The sequence below is a fragment of the Hypanus sabinus genome, chromosome 22 (assembly GCF_030144855.1).
Source record: "Hypanus sabinus isolate sHypSab1 chromosome 22, sHypSab1.hap1, whole genome shotgun sequence".
NCBI classification, from domain to species: Eukaryota; Metazoa; Chordata; class Chondrichthyes; order Myliobatiformes; family Dasyatidae; genus Hypanus; species Hypanus sabinus.
The window spans coordinates 21,057,503-21,073,931 of record NC_082727.1 but is presented as its reverse complement, the minus strand read 5'-3'; the positions used below and the strand labels follow the sequence as shown (position 1 = coordinate 21,073,931).

Sequence of the window (16,429 nt, the reverse complement as noted above, 5' to 3'; positions counted from 1 at the left end):
AGTGCTTTAATTGAAGAGATCAGCAAGAAATGCAGTGGATCATGGGCTTGCAGCATCCCTGGGCTTCTTGGCCTCCAGATCACAGACTTCATTTGACACCTCACTGAACTCCCTTGGAGACAGCAACATAAGAGCAGAAGAACATAAGAAATAGGAGCAGCAGTTGGCCATCTGGCCGGTCAAGCCTGCTCCGCCATTCAATAAGATCATGGTTGATCTGACCATGGACTCATCTCCACCTACCTGCCTTTTCCCTATTACCCTTAATTCCCTTAATATGCAAAAACCTATCCAAACTTGTCTTAAATGTATCTACTGAGGTAGCCTCCACTGCTTCATTGGGCAGAGAATTCCACAGATTCACCACACTTTGGGAAAAGCAATTCCTTCTCATCTTAGTCCTTAAATTTACTCTCCCAAATCTTGAGGCTATGTCCCCTAGTTCTCGTCTCACCTACAAGTGGAAACAACTTTCCTGCCTCTATCTTATCTATCTCTTTCATAATTTTATGTTTCTATAAGATCTCCTCATGCTTATGAATTCCAGCAAGTACAGTCCCAGGCAGCTCAAACTCTCCTCATATTCTAACCCCCTCATCTCTGGAATCAACCTGATGAATCTCCTCTGCACCACCTCCAAAGCCAGTATATCCTTTCTCAAGTAAGGAGACCAGAACTGCACGCAGTACTCTAGATGCAGCCTCACCAGTACCCTATACAATTGCAGTATAACCTCCCTGCTCTTAAATTCAATCTCTCTAGGAATGGCCAACATTCCATTTGCCTTCCTGATAGCCTGCTGCACCAGCAAACCAGCCTTTTGTGATTCATGAACAAGCACTCCCAAGTCTCTCTGCTCAGCAGCACGCTGCAATCTTTTACCATTTAAATGATTATCTGATCTTTCATTTTTCCTTCCAAAGTGGATGGCCTTGCATTTACCAACATTGTACTCCATCTGCCAGACCCTTGCCCACTCACTTAACCTAGCTATATCTCTCCGCAGAGTCTCCGTGTCCTCTGCACAATTTGCTTTTCCATTCAATCATTCCAAAAACATAACATCAAAATTTAAATCACAGGCTCTAATAGCAGCAGGACCACGTTTGAAAGTAGTAAAAGAAGTAGTTTCATAAAATGTCTGAAGTACATCACATTCAGTCACGTTGTTTGCTGATGGCATCTTCCAGTTTTATTTAGTATTATTATTTCTTCTTCTATTTGCACAATTTGTTGTTTTCTGCCCGCTAGATGAACCCCCTAGTTGGGCAGTCTTTTATTGATTCTGTTATAGTTATTAATCTATAGGTTTATTGAGTATTCCCACAAGAAAATGAATCTCAGGGTTGTTTGTGGTGACATACATGTATTTTGATAATAAAATTTACTTTGAATTTTAAACTTTGTTAACATAAAGCCATAAGACATAGGAGCAGAATTAGGCCCTTCAATCATTGAGTCTTCTCTGCCGTTCCAGCATGGCTGATTTATTTTCCCTCACAACTTCATTCTCATGCCTTCTCCTTGTAACCTTTGACAGCCTGATTAATCAAAAAACTATCAACTTCCACCTTAAATATAACTAATGATTCGGCCTGAAAAGCTGTCTATGGCAATGAGTTCCACATACTCACCACCTTCTGGCTAAAGAAATTTTTCTTCATTTCTGGTATAAATGGAAATCCCTCTATTCTGAGGTGGTGCTTTCTGGTCCTAAACACTCCCACCACAGGAAACACCTTCTCCACATCCACTCTATCCAGGTCGTTCAATATTTGAAAGGTTTCCCTCCATTTTTCTGAACTCCAAAGACATCAAACACTCCTCAAATGTTAACCCTTTCATTCCTGCGATTATTCTCATAAATGTCCTCTGGACCCTCTCCAACAGCAATACCAATTACTCTCACTGCAATCTGCAGCAGGTAACTTCCCTCTAAGAATTGTACTTTTAAATCAACATAATCTACAGATCTCATGATCATCTGAAGGACTCAGCAGACCAGGCAGGTACAACACCTTTAAGCAGATGAACGTTCATCACCATGGCCAGAAGTGAGGTAGGAGGGGGGAACTTCAAGCCAGTCTGAAACAGAGGGATGAGGCCTCCTCTCCCCAGCATCTTGTTAGCAAATGTGTAGTTGCTGGAGAACAAAATTGAGGGCATGAGGGCAAGATTGCTGTATCAGAGAGAAATGGAAGACTGCTGTATTCTATGTTTGATCAAGATGTGGCTTTCTCCCAGCACAGCAGATTCAGCAACCAGGCCCAAAAGCTTCTCAATTTACAGAATGGACTGAACTGCTGATTCAGAAAAGTCAAGAGGTGATCTGTGTTTCAGGATAACCTCTCTGTGATGATCTGATGTAGTTGTTTTGTTGAACTCGTATTGCCCTGACTTGGAATGGATGGTAAAATCCATCCATTCTATTTACCTAGAGAGTTATCATCCATAATCCTCACTACAGTTTACATACCACCAGTGACAACCATAATCAAGTGCTTGCGATTCTGCAAGCCATCTCCAAACAAGAAACAGTCCATCACAACACATTTCAAATCACTTCAACCAGGTTTGTTTGAAGAAATTCCTGCCCAGTTTTTATCAGCATATAACCTGTAGCACCAGAGGTCCCAACACTCTGGATTATTGTTATACTAAGATAAGGAATGACTTCTGTTCCATGCCTGAACCACACTTTGATAAATCAGATCATTTGACTATTCTTCTACCTGCATTCTTGTGAATGCCATTCCTTTGACGCTGCTGCATGTAAGTTTTTCACTACACCTGTGCATGCATGGAGTTGTGCAGATAAAATAAACATGACTTCAATCTTCAGGCCAAGAAGTGACAGAGAGAATTGAATGGCAGTGAGTAAATATGGTAACCACACACTGAATGGAAGAAGTAACACTGTCAGGAAGAGCAGTACCATCTGGGGAGAGATTCATCCAGTAAACACAGCTCCCTAATGTCCTATGAAACAAGCCAAAACAACTCTTTTCATCATTGTAGAGCCTTCCAGTCAGGCACAGTGCTACTGCTGTACCAAGCAGTGATGCAGCTTGTTAGGATGCTCTCTACTGTCCATCTGCAGAACGATGTGAGTATGGACGTGTCCTGTCCAGCTCTCCTCAGACAGAAGATATATTAGTAAAACTGCATAGCATATTGGATCCACACTACAGGTGGAACAGATTTATTTGTACAATGTCTGACATGAGGAGACAAAAACATAAAGGAAGAATGTTTGGATGGGTCCATGGAGGAGAGGGCCTTGCAGGATTATGGGCTGAACGCAGGAATTTGGGACTAGCTGGGTGGACAACGCGGTGGGCATGGAAAGCCCGTGGCTGTGCTGTAGTGCTCCATGACATTAATGAATATTGCTTCATTAAAATCTGGCAATATGATAGAATTCTAAATGCTAAAAAAAGTAAATATTAAAAATCTGAAATCTGAAAATATTTTGAGGTACGGTGCAGAACAGGCTCTTCCAGCCCAGTCAGCTGCACTGCCCAGCAGCCCACCTACTTAATCATAATCAATTTACAATGACCAATGAACCTACTTACCGGGATGTCTTTAGACTATGGGAGGAAACCCTTGCAGTCAAGGAGAGAACATACAAGTGCCAGAATTGAACTCTTGATGGCCTGAACTGTAATAGGGCCGCGCTAACTGCTACGTCACTGTGGTAACTAAAATGGTGAAAGGATGGGCCAGGTGCCCAGTGGCTGAGGGTCCACTGATGGCAGTCAAGTATAAGAGAATTTCTGAGGACAGTGGAATGGATGTCACTTCTCAGGGAGCTGAGGTAGTGCACTTCCTGTCTAGGGCTTGTGTTGAAGTGAAAATGTCTGGATTGAACACTAGAGTGGGAGGGGTGAGTGAATGAAGGGGACAGGTGTGATTATGAATATTTGCTGCAGTTGTGGATATGAAATGATTACCACTGGCTGAGCAGGGTTTTAATTCCCAAGATTTATTTCTGCGGACTTTCTTTGTTATTCAGCATGGAGCAATAGAATGTATAGCATGGGAGTTTCTATAAACGACTGTTTATAATGCTGCTTACATTGTAAATACATGTTGGCATTTATGTATTTATGCACATTTTATTCCATATCTATCCTTTAACCTAACTTTATTTTTTATATTTTTTATATAATTCTTTATAATTGTTGAATGTTGTGTTTTTTTGCTGCATATTGCACCCTGATCAACACAAACTAATTCCTAATGCATGTAACTGTCTATGGAGAATAATGCTGACCTTAGATCAGTGCTCACAACTTACCCAACATGACTGCATCCACCGCCCCTCCAGCGCAGAACTCGATCAGGATCTGTGGGGACAGGTCAGTGGTTAGAAACACAGTGCCACAGGCCATGCAACAATATTGTGGTTAGCAACTAATCACACTCACCTTTCACTCAGTAAAAGAACATTCAATGGTGTGAACTGCACACATCCAGCACATATCTGCTCAAAGTTAGTCATGTGGGACAGAATTCACCCAAAGCCGAACGAAAGGACTCTAGTTACTAGCTGTACTAGATAAGTGAGAATGCACACTGGCTACCAGTCACAGTGGACCACTAAGCTCTGCTCTTTGTGATATTGTAGGATTCTGTAGGCTGGTGGAAGTTCAATGTGTTTTACTGAACCACGGAGCCAGCCATTTACTAAGTGGTTAAACCCAATGGCCAGAGAAAGGTCCCCTGCACAAAGGTTCCAATTCCCACCCAACTCTTTCTTGAGTAGTATGGCTTGCTGCTCAAGATGACAGATGAATGGTGAGCTTGCCTGCCTTCTCCAACAGTCTAGCAACTCTTTACAAATGATGCAGAGCTGGAACAATGGAGGATGTCTGCATGCAACTTCAGGACAGAATTTGCAGCACCAGCTCAGGCAGAAATACTGGAAACAGGCAAAGGAGGGTCTGACTGGAGAGAGCATTCATCAACTGTACCATCCGGTACATCTGGAACGAGACGTTGACTGAGGAGAGTCACACAGCATGGAAATGGGCCATTCAGCTCAGCACATCTCCAGTGGCCAGAGAGCAGCGAGCATCCATCAGTATTAATGCCAGCACTCAGCCCGTTGTTTCCTGTACTCGAGCAACTCAAGCAGTTGTGTATACCCTTGCCAGTGACTCAAGCTTACACCAATCCCTCAGGCAGTGCCTGGTTGCAGAAATGGAGGGGGTGGGGATTATCATACAAGGTGAACTAAGCTAAACTAGAACTTTATTCTCTTGAGTTTAGAAGAACAAAGGAACATACTGAAACCCATAGAAATATTAGTGGTCTCAACAGACTAGATGCAGTGAGGCTGAGCTTCATGGCTGAGGATAAGACCAATTTTTATTCTGGTTTTCAAACTGTAATGTGAAATAAAATGTGCCACTGAAGCTGTGGTTCCATCTTAACAGCATACACTGTTCCTGACACAGGCCTAGGAACACACTGCACCATGCTATCTATGACTCTCTCCAATTGGTTGTTCTGTAATGCCGAACCAGGAAACCAGTCAGAATGGTATTTGACACACAAGATGGAGGTTGGGGAGGTGGCAGCAGCCAAATTCTACAAAACTACAGAGGATTTGTTCCATAAGGCAGCACTGTCACTGCAAAAGCACACTGTCCACACTTTATTGAAGTGGGTTAAAACATCTTTAGCAACCGCACAGCAATTTACTCCCAGTGTACTGCGTTATGGTAGTGCAGTACTGAGAGGGTGCTGCCTTCTCAGAGGCACAGCCCCTCAGATGAGTCAGATCCATCCCTCCCAGAGTGTTTATCAACTATTCTAGTGAGCCCCCCTCAATTTATTACCCCGTTACTGCACTGTACCATAAACACTTTAAACAACTGTTTATAAACACTGTTTACATTGTAAATACATGCTGGTATTTATGTATTTATGCATATTTTATTCCATATCTGTACTTTAACCTCTAACTTTATTATATCATTCTTTATAATTATTGAATGTTGTTTTTTTTTGCATGTTACACCCTGACCAACACATCACAGCAAATTCTTTACACGTGTAAATGTATACGGTGAATATAAAGGTGATTCTTGATGCTTAACCCAGCACCGCTCTTACCCACAGCTTGTTTTCATAGTAAAATGCATCGAGCAGCTTGACAATGTGCTGGTGGTCGCAGGATGCCAGGATGTCAATCTCCACAATGTAATCTTCCAGCTCCTCCTCAGTCTTGGTCTCAATCACCTTTGCAGCAGCAAGGACTCCGGTCTGTTTGTTCTGTGCCTGTGTACATAAGTGAGCACGCGTTAGAATGCAAGCAGCTGCTGTGTCAATGACAATTGTGAACACTGCAATGGTGAGGGATCATCGGGGGTGCATGGGATCATCCTGGGCAAAAGCAAGCTAACCTTACCACAGTCTGCCCAGCATGGATACACGAGGTGGATTCCTAGCAGTGCTGCAGAGGTGGGTATGCTGGCAGGATAGTTTAGGAATGAAATCATTTGGATGTAACAGTTTCAGAGGGATATACTGTAAAGCAGCTCCTTCCCGCAGGGGAGTTAGAACCAAAGGACTCAATCTCAAGTGAAAGCATCAGTATTCGACCTACTCCTCTTGCAGGGGGTTATAAAGATAAGGAATTCTTCTTGACTTTATCCAAAGGGTACTGAACATTTCTGTGTTGTAGCCTGATAGATACAGCCCAAGAGGACTGTGGAGGCTCAGTCACCATGTACATATAGGCATCAAGGGATGTGAGATTGGTATAGGAAAATGGCATGGAGATAAAAGACCAGACAGAATCTGACTGAAGGGCCGAGCCGGTGTGAGAAGTCATTTGTTTAACAATCCAGAAACAAAGCCATGGGTCCTTTGAAAAGAGATGGCAAATAGTAACCAAACAGAACTCTTTCACATTATGGAAAGGTTTGATAGCAGAGATGTGAAGAGATAAAATCTATGATTTCACAAATTAGAGTATTTTACTCTTGTAGGACTAGCCAATCTGAATGGAAAAGCTAGATAATCAGACAAGAGTGTGAGGGTGCACTATTGAGCGAGATGCTATAGGCTACTAGAATGTGAAACAGTACAGCACAGGAACAGCCCCTTTGGGCCACCATGTCTGTACTGATAGTGGCTAAACTAACACCACCTTCCTGCACGTGGTCAATGTCCCTTCATTTCCTGCCTGTTCATATGTCTGTCTAAATAACTCTTTAAACTCTGCTTCAACCATTACAAATCTATGCCTCTAGTATTCGACATTTACACAAAAACTACCCTGTCTACCCCTCCCATAATGTTATAAATTTATATCAGCTCTCCCCTCAGCCTCTGACACACCAGAGAAAACAACCTAAGACTGTCTAACCTCTCCTGATAGCTAATACTCTCTAATTCAGCCAGCAGGGTGGAAGGGTGTTCCCTTGCACAACATACTCCAGGCTAGTAGAGCGGGAGGGTGTGAATGTTACATTCTCTGCATATCTGGTATAAGCCACAGAACAGTCAGTGGTGTAGAATGGAGGAATGCAGTCACCCTTCCCCAAACAGAGGGGTTCTGAAGAGATGACCCAACATGCATTTGGTTTCTCTAATGTAAGAAGGAAACAATATGCGCAGTAAATGCATAAACAAAACTGGATGAGATACAACTGAATCTCGCTCTGCCTGACAGAATCCTTCGATCCCTGGACAGAGAGTAAGGGCATTGCCTAAGAACGTATCATGGGAAATGGCTGCTGCAGTGAACCACCATCTCATAGAGAATAGTCCTTACAGAATGCTGAAAGTGGAGAAGATGTATGCAGTGATGGCATCACATTGAACATAGCACAGCACAGCACAGTACAGTACAGGCCTTTCAGCCCATGATGTGGGACCTCTTAGCCTACTCAGACCAATCTTACACTTCCTTCCCACATAGCCCTAAATTTTTTCTATCATTTACGTGCCTATCTCAGAGTCGTTAAATGTCCCTAATGTGTTCCATATTAGCATTCCACAAAGCCACCAAGACTGTAATTACAAAGAATAATCCATTGAATTGGGAGAGCAGTGCGTTGGAAGGTAAGGAAGATGAACCCTACACCGACTCCTGACCTCTCCTCCTCTCACCCTGTTTCCTGTAAGGACTCCCTTCTATTCCCCTATTTTCTGCACCCTCCCACCTATTCAGGTGACAGCACCTTTCATGCCCAGTTGCCTTCTGATCTGTAGTTGCCTCAGTGTCATGGTTGGCAAGGTTTTAACCACTTCCATTCTGTAGAAGGAACACATTTTCATTACAAATCTTTACTTGGAGAACGTGAATACAAATAAAACAGAAGTTATTCAATGTAAGAATACATTGAGCTGTGGAGAACACAGAAGTGGTAATGGAGAAAGACCAGTTGGTCAGTTCAAAGAGGAAGTGAGGGGCTCTAGTATCCTGCTGCAAGATGGTTCCTCACCAATTTTGTTGACTGAAATGTTGTGGGAAACTGGAACATTAAGACTGGAACAGGAGACAGCAGACAGTGTATTTGCTAATCATTGGCTGCTGTTGGAGAGAGGACCCTGTACTTGAACGAGCCCTCTCTCTTTCTCAATGAAGAGAGAGCCTGTTGGTCTTCAAGATGGGGGACCTAGAGAAGCAACACGGAAGATTGTACCAATCTTGTACAGAGAGAGAGATACAAACACATATATTCTCTGGGGCACTTTTCTGCTTTCATGGATGTCTGCAAAGAACAAGAATTTCGGGATGTATATTGCATACATTTCTCTGATATTAAATGGAACTACTGAAACTACTGATACGTCAAAACAATGAATTGCTGGTCTTGCTGTTGCAGAAGCAACTTCTCTCTCCCTTGCTGGGGACAGAGAGAGAGCTTGTCTGAGATACCAAAGTGCTGGTTTGTGAACTGTCACAAAAAAGAGAAAATCTGCAGATGCAGGGAATCTGAGCAATACACAAAAATGCTGGAGGAACTCAACAGGCCAGGCAGCATCTATGGAAAAAAGTACAATCGATGTTTCGGGCCGAAACCCTTCGGCAGGACTCTTCAGCATGAAATGTCGACTGTACTTTTTTCCCATAGATCCATAGATGCTGCCTAGCCTGCTGAGTTCCTCCATCAGCTTTTGGTTTGTGAACTGTAGTTTGATGGACTCCTGGTGCTTCTGCTGCTGCTCTCGTGGTGAGGTGGGGGTTGGCAGGGTCGATGCATTTTCAGCTCCTTGTGTGAAGGAAGGGGAAGGGAGAGCTTCGAGGCATAAATGTTTCTATCGTCCAGTGGAGTTTCTTTGTTTCATGTACAGTGGTATGCAAAAGTTTGGGCACGCCTGGTCAAAATTTCTGTTACTGTGAATAGTTAAGTGAGTAGAAGGTGAAATGATCTCCAAAAGTCATAAAGTTAAAGATGAAACATTCTTTTCAACATTTTAAGCAAGATTAGTGTATTATTTGCTCCTCAATGCTCCTCAGACAGGATGAAGAGATCATTACTCCCCAACGCCATTTGGCTCTACAATTCAACCACCAGGGGCAAGACATATTAAGTGCCGGGGTTAGGACTGAGCTTAAGTTACCACTCAATGTACTTTAGTAAACTATTTAAGAATTTTTTTTTAAAGCTATTTATTAATGCTTTTTGGGAGGGTGATTTTAGATGCATATCATATTATACTGAGTTAAATACTGTATGTAATTAGTTTTGCTACAATAAGTGTACGGGACACTGGAAAAATGTTGAATTTCCCCTTGGGGATGAATGAAGTATCCATCTATCTATCTATCTATTTTTGTTTTGCACAATTTTAGAGTGAAAAAAAAAGGGAAGGAGCAGCATGCGAAAGTTTGGGCACCCCAAAAGAATTGAGCTCTCAGATTACTTTTATCAAGATCTCAGACCTTAATTAGTTTGTTAGGGCTATGGCTTGTTCACAGTCATTGTTAGGAAAGGCCAGGTGATGCAAATTTCAAAGCTTTATAAATACCCTGACTCCTCAAACCTTGTCCTAACAATCAGCAGCCATGGGCTCTAAGCAGCTGCCTAGCACTCTGAAAATTAAAATAAATGATGCCCACAAAGCAGGAGAAGGCTATAAGAAGATAGCAAAGCGTTTTCAGGTAGTCGTTTCCTCTGTTCGTAATGTAATTAAGAAATGGCAGTTAACAGGAACAGTGGAGGTCAAGTTGAGGTCTGGAAAATCAGGAAAACTTTCCAAGAGAACTGCTCATAGGATTGCTAGAAAGGCAAATCAAAACCCCAGTTTGACTGCAAAAGATCTTCAGGAAGATTTAGCAGACCCTGGAGTAGTGGTACACTGTTCTACCGTGCAGTGACACCTGCACAAATATGACCTTCCTGGGAAAGTTATCAGAAGAAAACCTTTCCTGCATCCTTACCACAAAATTCAGTGTCAGAAGTTTGCAAAGGAGCATCAAAACAAGCCTGACGCATTTTGGAAACAAATCCTGTGGACTGATGAAGTTAAAATAGAACATTTTGGTCGCAATGAGCAAAGGTATATTTGGAGAAAAAAGGGTGCAGAATTTCAGGAAAAGAACACCTCTCTAACTATGGGGTGGATTGATCATGCTTTGGGACAGTGAACATTTCACTGGTAGAGGGAAGAATGAATTCAATTAAATACCAGCAAATCACACCATCTATAAAAAAGCTGAAGATGAAAAAAGCACGGCTTCTACGACAGGATAATGATCCTAAACACACCTCAAAAGGCGCAAGCTGAAAGTTTTGCCATGACCCTCACAGTCTCCCGGCCTAAACATCATCGAAAATCTGTAGATAGACTTCAAAAGAGCAGTGCATGCAATACGGCCCAAGAATCTCACAGAACTAGAAGCCTTTTGCAAGGAAGAATAGGTGAAAATCCCCCAAACAAGAATTGAAAGACTCTTAGCTGGCTACAGAAAGTGCTTACAATCTCTGATACTTGACAAAGGGGATGTTACTAAGTACTGGCCATGCAGGGTGCCCAAACTTTTGCTTCCGGCCCTTTTCCTTTTTTGTTATTTTGAAACTGTAAAAGATAGAAATATAAAAGTAATCTTGCTTAATCAGGTCATCTTTTACTCACTTAACTATTCACAGTACAGTAACAGAAATTTTAACGTTATAACGTTTTAACGCCCAAACGTTTGCATGCCACTGTATGTCTGTGAAATGGACGAATTTCAGATTGTATACTATATACATACTCTGATATTAAATGCACTTTGAAACCTTTGAGGGAACGGACATCAGTAGTGATAGTGAGCTAGTGGGACTGAATGTGAATGTAGCAGAGGACTCCTGACCTGTTGCAGATGTGTGAAAGCTACTCAAAAAAGACAAAAAGAACAAAATCACGGTAAGTTGTGTGGGAAAAAAATCAGGCTGAAACAAAGGTCTATCACCAGAAGGGCCAAGCCTGTGGGCCTTGGGCAAAAGTCGACTGGCTGAGTGACCAGAAGAGGGAAGAAGGCAGGGAGGATCTCCTGAAAATGTGTGATTCAGTAATTCAATGCTCTGTGTGTATCACAGCTGCCTAGTTCAATTTTTCTCTCTGCCTTAGCACAGCCAAATCTATTGAACACTTCCTAAAGCCCTGTGTTTCATGACAAAGCAAGTAGATGGGTGGGTTAGTAAGTTTACAGATGATACTAAGATAGGTAGGGTTGTGGATAGTGTAGAAAACAGGCAAAAATGCAATGCAATATAGATCAGTTGCAGATATGAACAGTGAAATGGCAGATGGAGTTAACTCAGTTAAATGTGAGGTGTTGCACCTTGGTAGGGCGAATGTAAGGAGACAACACATTGTTAAGGGCAAGATCCTTAACAGTGTTGCTGAGCAGAGATCTTGGGATCCAAGTTCATAGCTCCTTGAAAGTGGCTACACAGGTTGACAAGGTGGTTAAGATGACTTATGGAATACTTGCTTTTATTAGTCGAAGAACTGAGTTCAAAAGTCAAGAGGTTATGTTACAACTTTATAAAACCCTGGTTAGGAAACATCTGGAATTATGCTTACAGTTCTGGTCTCCTCACTATAGGAAGAATGTTGAAGCTTTGGAGAAAGTGCAGAAGAGGTTTACCAGGATGCTGCCTGGTCTAGAGGGCATGTGCTATCATGAGAGGCTGGACAAACTTGGGTTGTTTTCTTTGAAGAAGCAGAGGCTAAGGGGAGATCTGATAGAGGTTTATAAGATTATGAGAGGCATAGATAGAGTAGAGAGGATATATCTGTTTCCCAGGGTAGTAATGTTTAATACCAGAGGGCATGCATTGAAGGTGAGAGGGGGTAGGTTCAAAGGGATTGTGAGGGGTCAGTTTTTTTTTAAAAAAAACTGGTGGATGCCTGGAACGCACTGCCTGATATGGTGCTAGAGGCAAATACATTAGAGGCTTTTAAGAGACATTTAGGTGGGCTCAGGAATATGAGAAAGACAGGAGGATATGGGCATTGTGTAGGTAGGAGGAATTAGTTTTGGGGTATTTTTGATTTACTTTTTAGCTAGTTTGGCAGAACACTGTGGGCCAAAAGGCCTGTTCCTGTGCTGCACTGTTCTATGTTCTGTGTTCTAAGGCCACTCAACCCTACTACTTGTGACCTTACTCCATGCTTCATCTTCTCCTGCTTTCTGCCAGATCCCCATAGTCCTCAAATGCTCAAGGATAGCATCTACCTCACAGTTACAGGACTGTTGAATGATTCTCTAGTACTTAATGGTTCTCAAGATGGTCTCAACCTCACAATCAACCTAGTTATGAACTTATCCCTTATTGTTTTACTGTATTGCACTTTCTCTGTAACACTGTCTTCCGTGTTGTGTTACTGTTTTACCTTGTTCTACCTCAATGCAGTGTACAATGGTTTGATCTAAGTAAACAGTACCCAGGACAAGCTTTTCACTGTATCTCGGTACATGTGACAATAATAAACCAATTTCAATACAAACCCTTCAAACTATGAAATGTCATCTGCCTCTGCTTTAAATACCTCAAAGGAACTAGAATCTGAAGCTCTCTGAGGCAGAAAACTAGAGATGTACCTTCCTTCATAAGGGTTCTCTCTCACTGCCCTCATTTCATAGCTTTTACCTTTGTTTATAGTTTGCTTCTCTCAACACCACCATTAATCCACAGACTGGATGACCTTGCCTCTACAGCAAGAACTGAGTGGGACAATTGGCTTTGTCCTTTGTATCTCAGCTTCTCTCCTGTCCTCTCCTCACCCACCCCAAACCAAACCACAAAACATTTCCCTGAAAATACCACCCTCTCCAATGATCACACTCCCATCACCCCCTCCCCTCCCTCTATCTCTGCACAGAACCCACATTCAGGTGTTTCAACCTTTCCTGGTCTCTTGTCTCCTTGCCCTTCAGACTCACTGCCTTCAACCTCCCCAAACCTTTCCCTCCAAATAACAATGCAACTCATTCAACCCACAGCCACATCTTCATGTCTTGTCCTGATCTCAAATGAGGATCTGCCACCCACGCCTGCAATCCCTTTCAATCTCACTACTTCCCTAACTGTTCTTTATAAACACTTTTTAAACCAAAAGCCATTCTCCACTGCTGGCTCCTTAACCTCAACCCTTTGATGTCATTATCTGTGATAGAACCCTCACCACCTCATCAGATATTAACCTTCCCCTTCACTTCCTCAAATCCAAAAGCAAAGCTATCTTGAGAGAAAGATGGTTTTGCCTTATTGACAACTTTACCATCAAAATAAACTGCCTCGCTGATTCCATAATACAACCCTGTAAAATGAGAAAAATTAAAGAGATTCTGCAGATGCTGGAAACCCAGAGCAACACACACAAAATGCTGGAGGAACTCAGCAGGTCAGGCCGCGTCTATGGAGAGGAATACACAGATCTGAGGAAGGATTTTCCTTCAAAATGATTTCAGGATGCTACACAAACTAAACATTCACATAAAGAACAAGCTCCTTAGCAAAAGAACAGTAGAGATCATACTTCCCCTATTTTTATTAAGAGATGCATACAGAAACCTTAAGGCACAAACTCAACAATTCAGGAACAGCTTCTTCCCCTCTGCCACTGGATTCCTGAATGGACATTGAACCCATGAACTTTACCTCACCATTTCTATTATTATGTACTGCATTGTACTGCTAACACAAAGACAACAAATTTCATGGCATATGCCAGTGATATTAAACCTGATTCTGATCATTCTAAATTGAATAAATGCGGCCTACATCATGACACTCTCTTTTGGATGCCACAATATCTCATCAATATTTACTACATTTGGTGTTCACAATACGGCTGTCACCATTGCCTGTGTAACAATACCGGAATATCTATTCAACACAGAGAAATTGAGATGTGAAGTTGCTTCCGATCAGAACATCTAACAACAGCTCTGACCCTGAAGTGGGTGGACTCGACCCAAGGAAAGACTGCATTTATCACTCAGCGCAGACATTAGCAGAGCATTCCCGTCCTCTCACTGCTGCGAATGACTCCTTTTACGCTGTTAAAGGTTGCAGTGCGTGCAACTGGGTGATGTGCAGATTATCAGCAAGCTGATTTGAACAAGTGTCATTAGACAGATAGTGGAAAGGTGAAGAGGCTGCACATGCTGATAGCCACTTGCCGCTACCACACTACTAGCCTTGATAAGCTGCAGCAGTGTTTACTTGCTTCCTGAGGTTTTAAACCAGACCACTTTCTAAAGTAACACAATGGTTTCTGCTACTGCCCTGGAACTACTCAGTTTGAATCTGTCAGAGTCAATGCAATAAAAAAACATAGCTTTATTTGTCACATGTACATTGAAACGTCAAAACATACTGTACTTTAAAATGGACCATTTGTGACAATGACTAACACAGTCCAAGGATGTGTTGCAGAATGCCCGCAAGTGTAACAGAAAGCTTGCGAGCATAACCTTGCTTCCAGCACTAACACAGCATGCCCACAAGTCACTAACACTGACCCATAATCTTTGGAAAAGTGGAAGGAAATTGAAGCACCTGAAGGAAATCCACATGGTCAGGCTCCTTAGAGCCAGTGGTGGGAACTGAACCCCAATCTTACAGCTGGTGCTGTAAAGTATCATGCTAACCGCTGTGCCTGGTAAATACTGGACGATCTGCAGCAAACATTTCAATCAAATCCAACACTTTCACACACACACACACACACACGCACGCACGCACGCACGCACGCACACACACTCACTACCAGATTCCAGCTTGCAAATCTGTCTGAGCACTGCATTGCAAAAGTTTCAGTAAGAGCCTGCTCGGGGCTAAGAAACCTACTCACAGATCTTGCACCTGGCTTAACAGGTTCTGCAACTCATTCATTTCAATGGAGATTTCAAGGGACAATAGATAAATTGTGCATTCTGGTATTCACTAGGCTGGTTCTGGCCAAGCTGCATAACTCATCCACACCCCACCTCTCAGCTGGTGTTAGAAACTTCAGCCTTGCAGATCTAAACCAGTCAAGCAGGTGACAGTGGCGAATGTACATTCTGTATGGATAGTGAGTATATCCTGACCCACATTGTATTCAGTCCACTATATCACTCATATTAGCAACACCTAACAAAATAAGATCAAACATCTCCTTTAATGCTCATTTATGAATGCTACTTCCTGAAGTTCAAGTGCAAATTCAAGTCTGGTTTATTGTCATTCAACTGTATATGTGTATACAGCCAAACAAAACAACGTCCCTCTGGACCAACACTGTACTGTACATATAACTCCAATTTCACACATAAACTAGTATTACAAGTGAATTAACAACTAATAAGGTGCAATTACATGACACAAGTTGAAAAAGTAAACAACTGCTCTTTATCAGATTACAGTATTGCTTTGCACTGTTGAAACTATGTGTTATAATTATGTGGTCTTTGTCAGTTAGTCTTTTATCAATTATGGTATTGTCTACACTGTTGAAACTATATGTTAACTATAACTATATGTAACTATGTGGTTTTGTGTATGTCTCGTAGCTTTAGGTTTGTCTGATGGATTTGTAGTTCCTTTCTGGGAAACGTGCTAAGACGGTAGCGCGATATCGATACGCAGCAGCCTCTCCAGACTCTGGATTGGGGATTACCAAACATTATGTGGTTTTTCTTGTGTGGTCTGTTTTGTGCTTTTTCGTGATATCATTCCGGAGAACGTTGTCTCATTTTTTAACTGCATTGTATATTGTGGTTTATAAATGACAATAAACTGAATCTGAATCTGATTATAATACTACTGGTGCTTCACAGGTGATGAGACCTGGGTGATGACAGGGAATTCAGTATTTTTACAGCCTGTATCAAGAAGCAGATTCCTATCCTAATGGACCTTGTCCTAATGCTATGGTACGTCCTGTGCTGGACAATTCCTCGAATGGAGCACTACCCTTCCTG

The 16,429-nt window shown here is 42.2% G+C and overlaps 1 protein-coding gene across 2 annotated transcripts in view; it reads right to left on the bottom strand.

Annotated features, from left to right (window-relative positions):
• The window catches only part of slka (STE20-like kinase a), a 119,316-nt gene that overhangs the window by 60,149 nt on the left and 42,738 nt on the right, over nt 1–16,429 (bottom strand). For both annotated transcript variants that reach the window (XM_059947224.1, XM_059947225.1), the window contains exons 2-3: nt 6,127–6,291; nt 4,304–4,352 (exon numbers count right to left, since the gene is read on the bottom strand). In XM_059947224.1, coding sequence (XP_059803207.1) covers nt 4,304–4,352; nt 6,127–6,291 — 214 coding nt within the window. The remainder of the gene's footprint in view (nt 1–4,303; nt 4,353–6,126; nt 6,292–16,429) is intronic.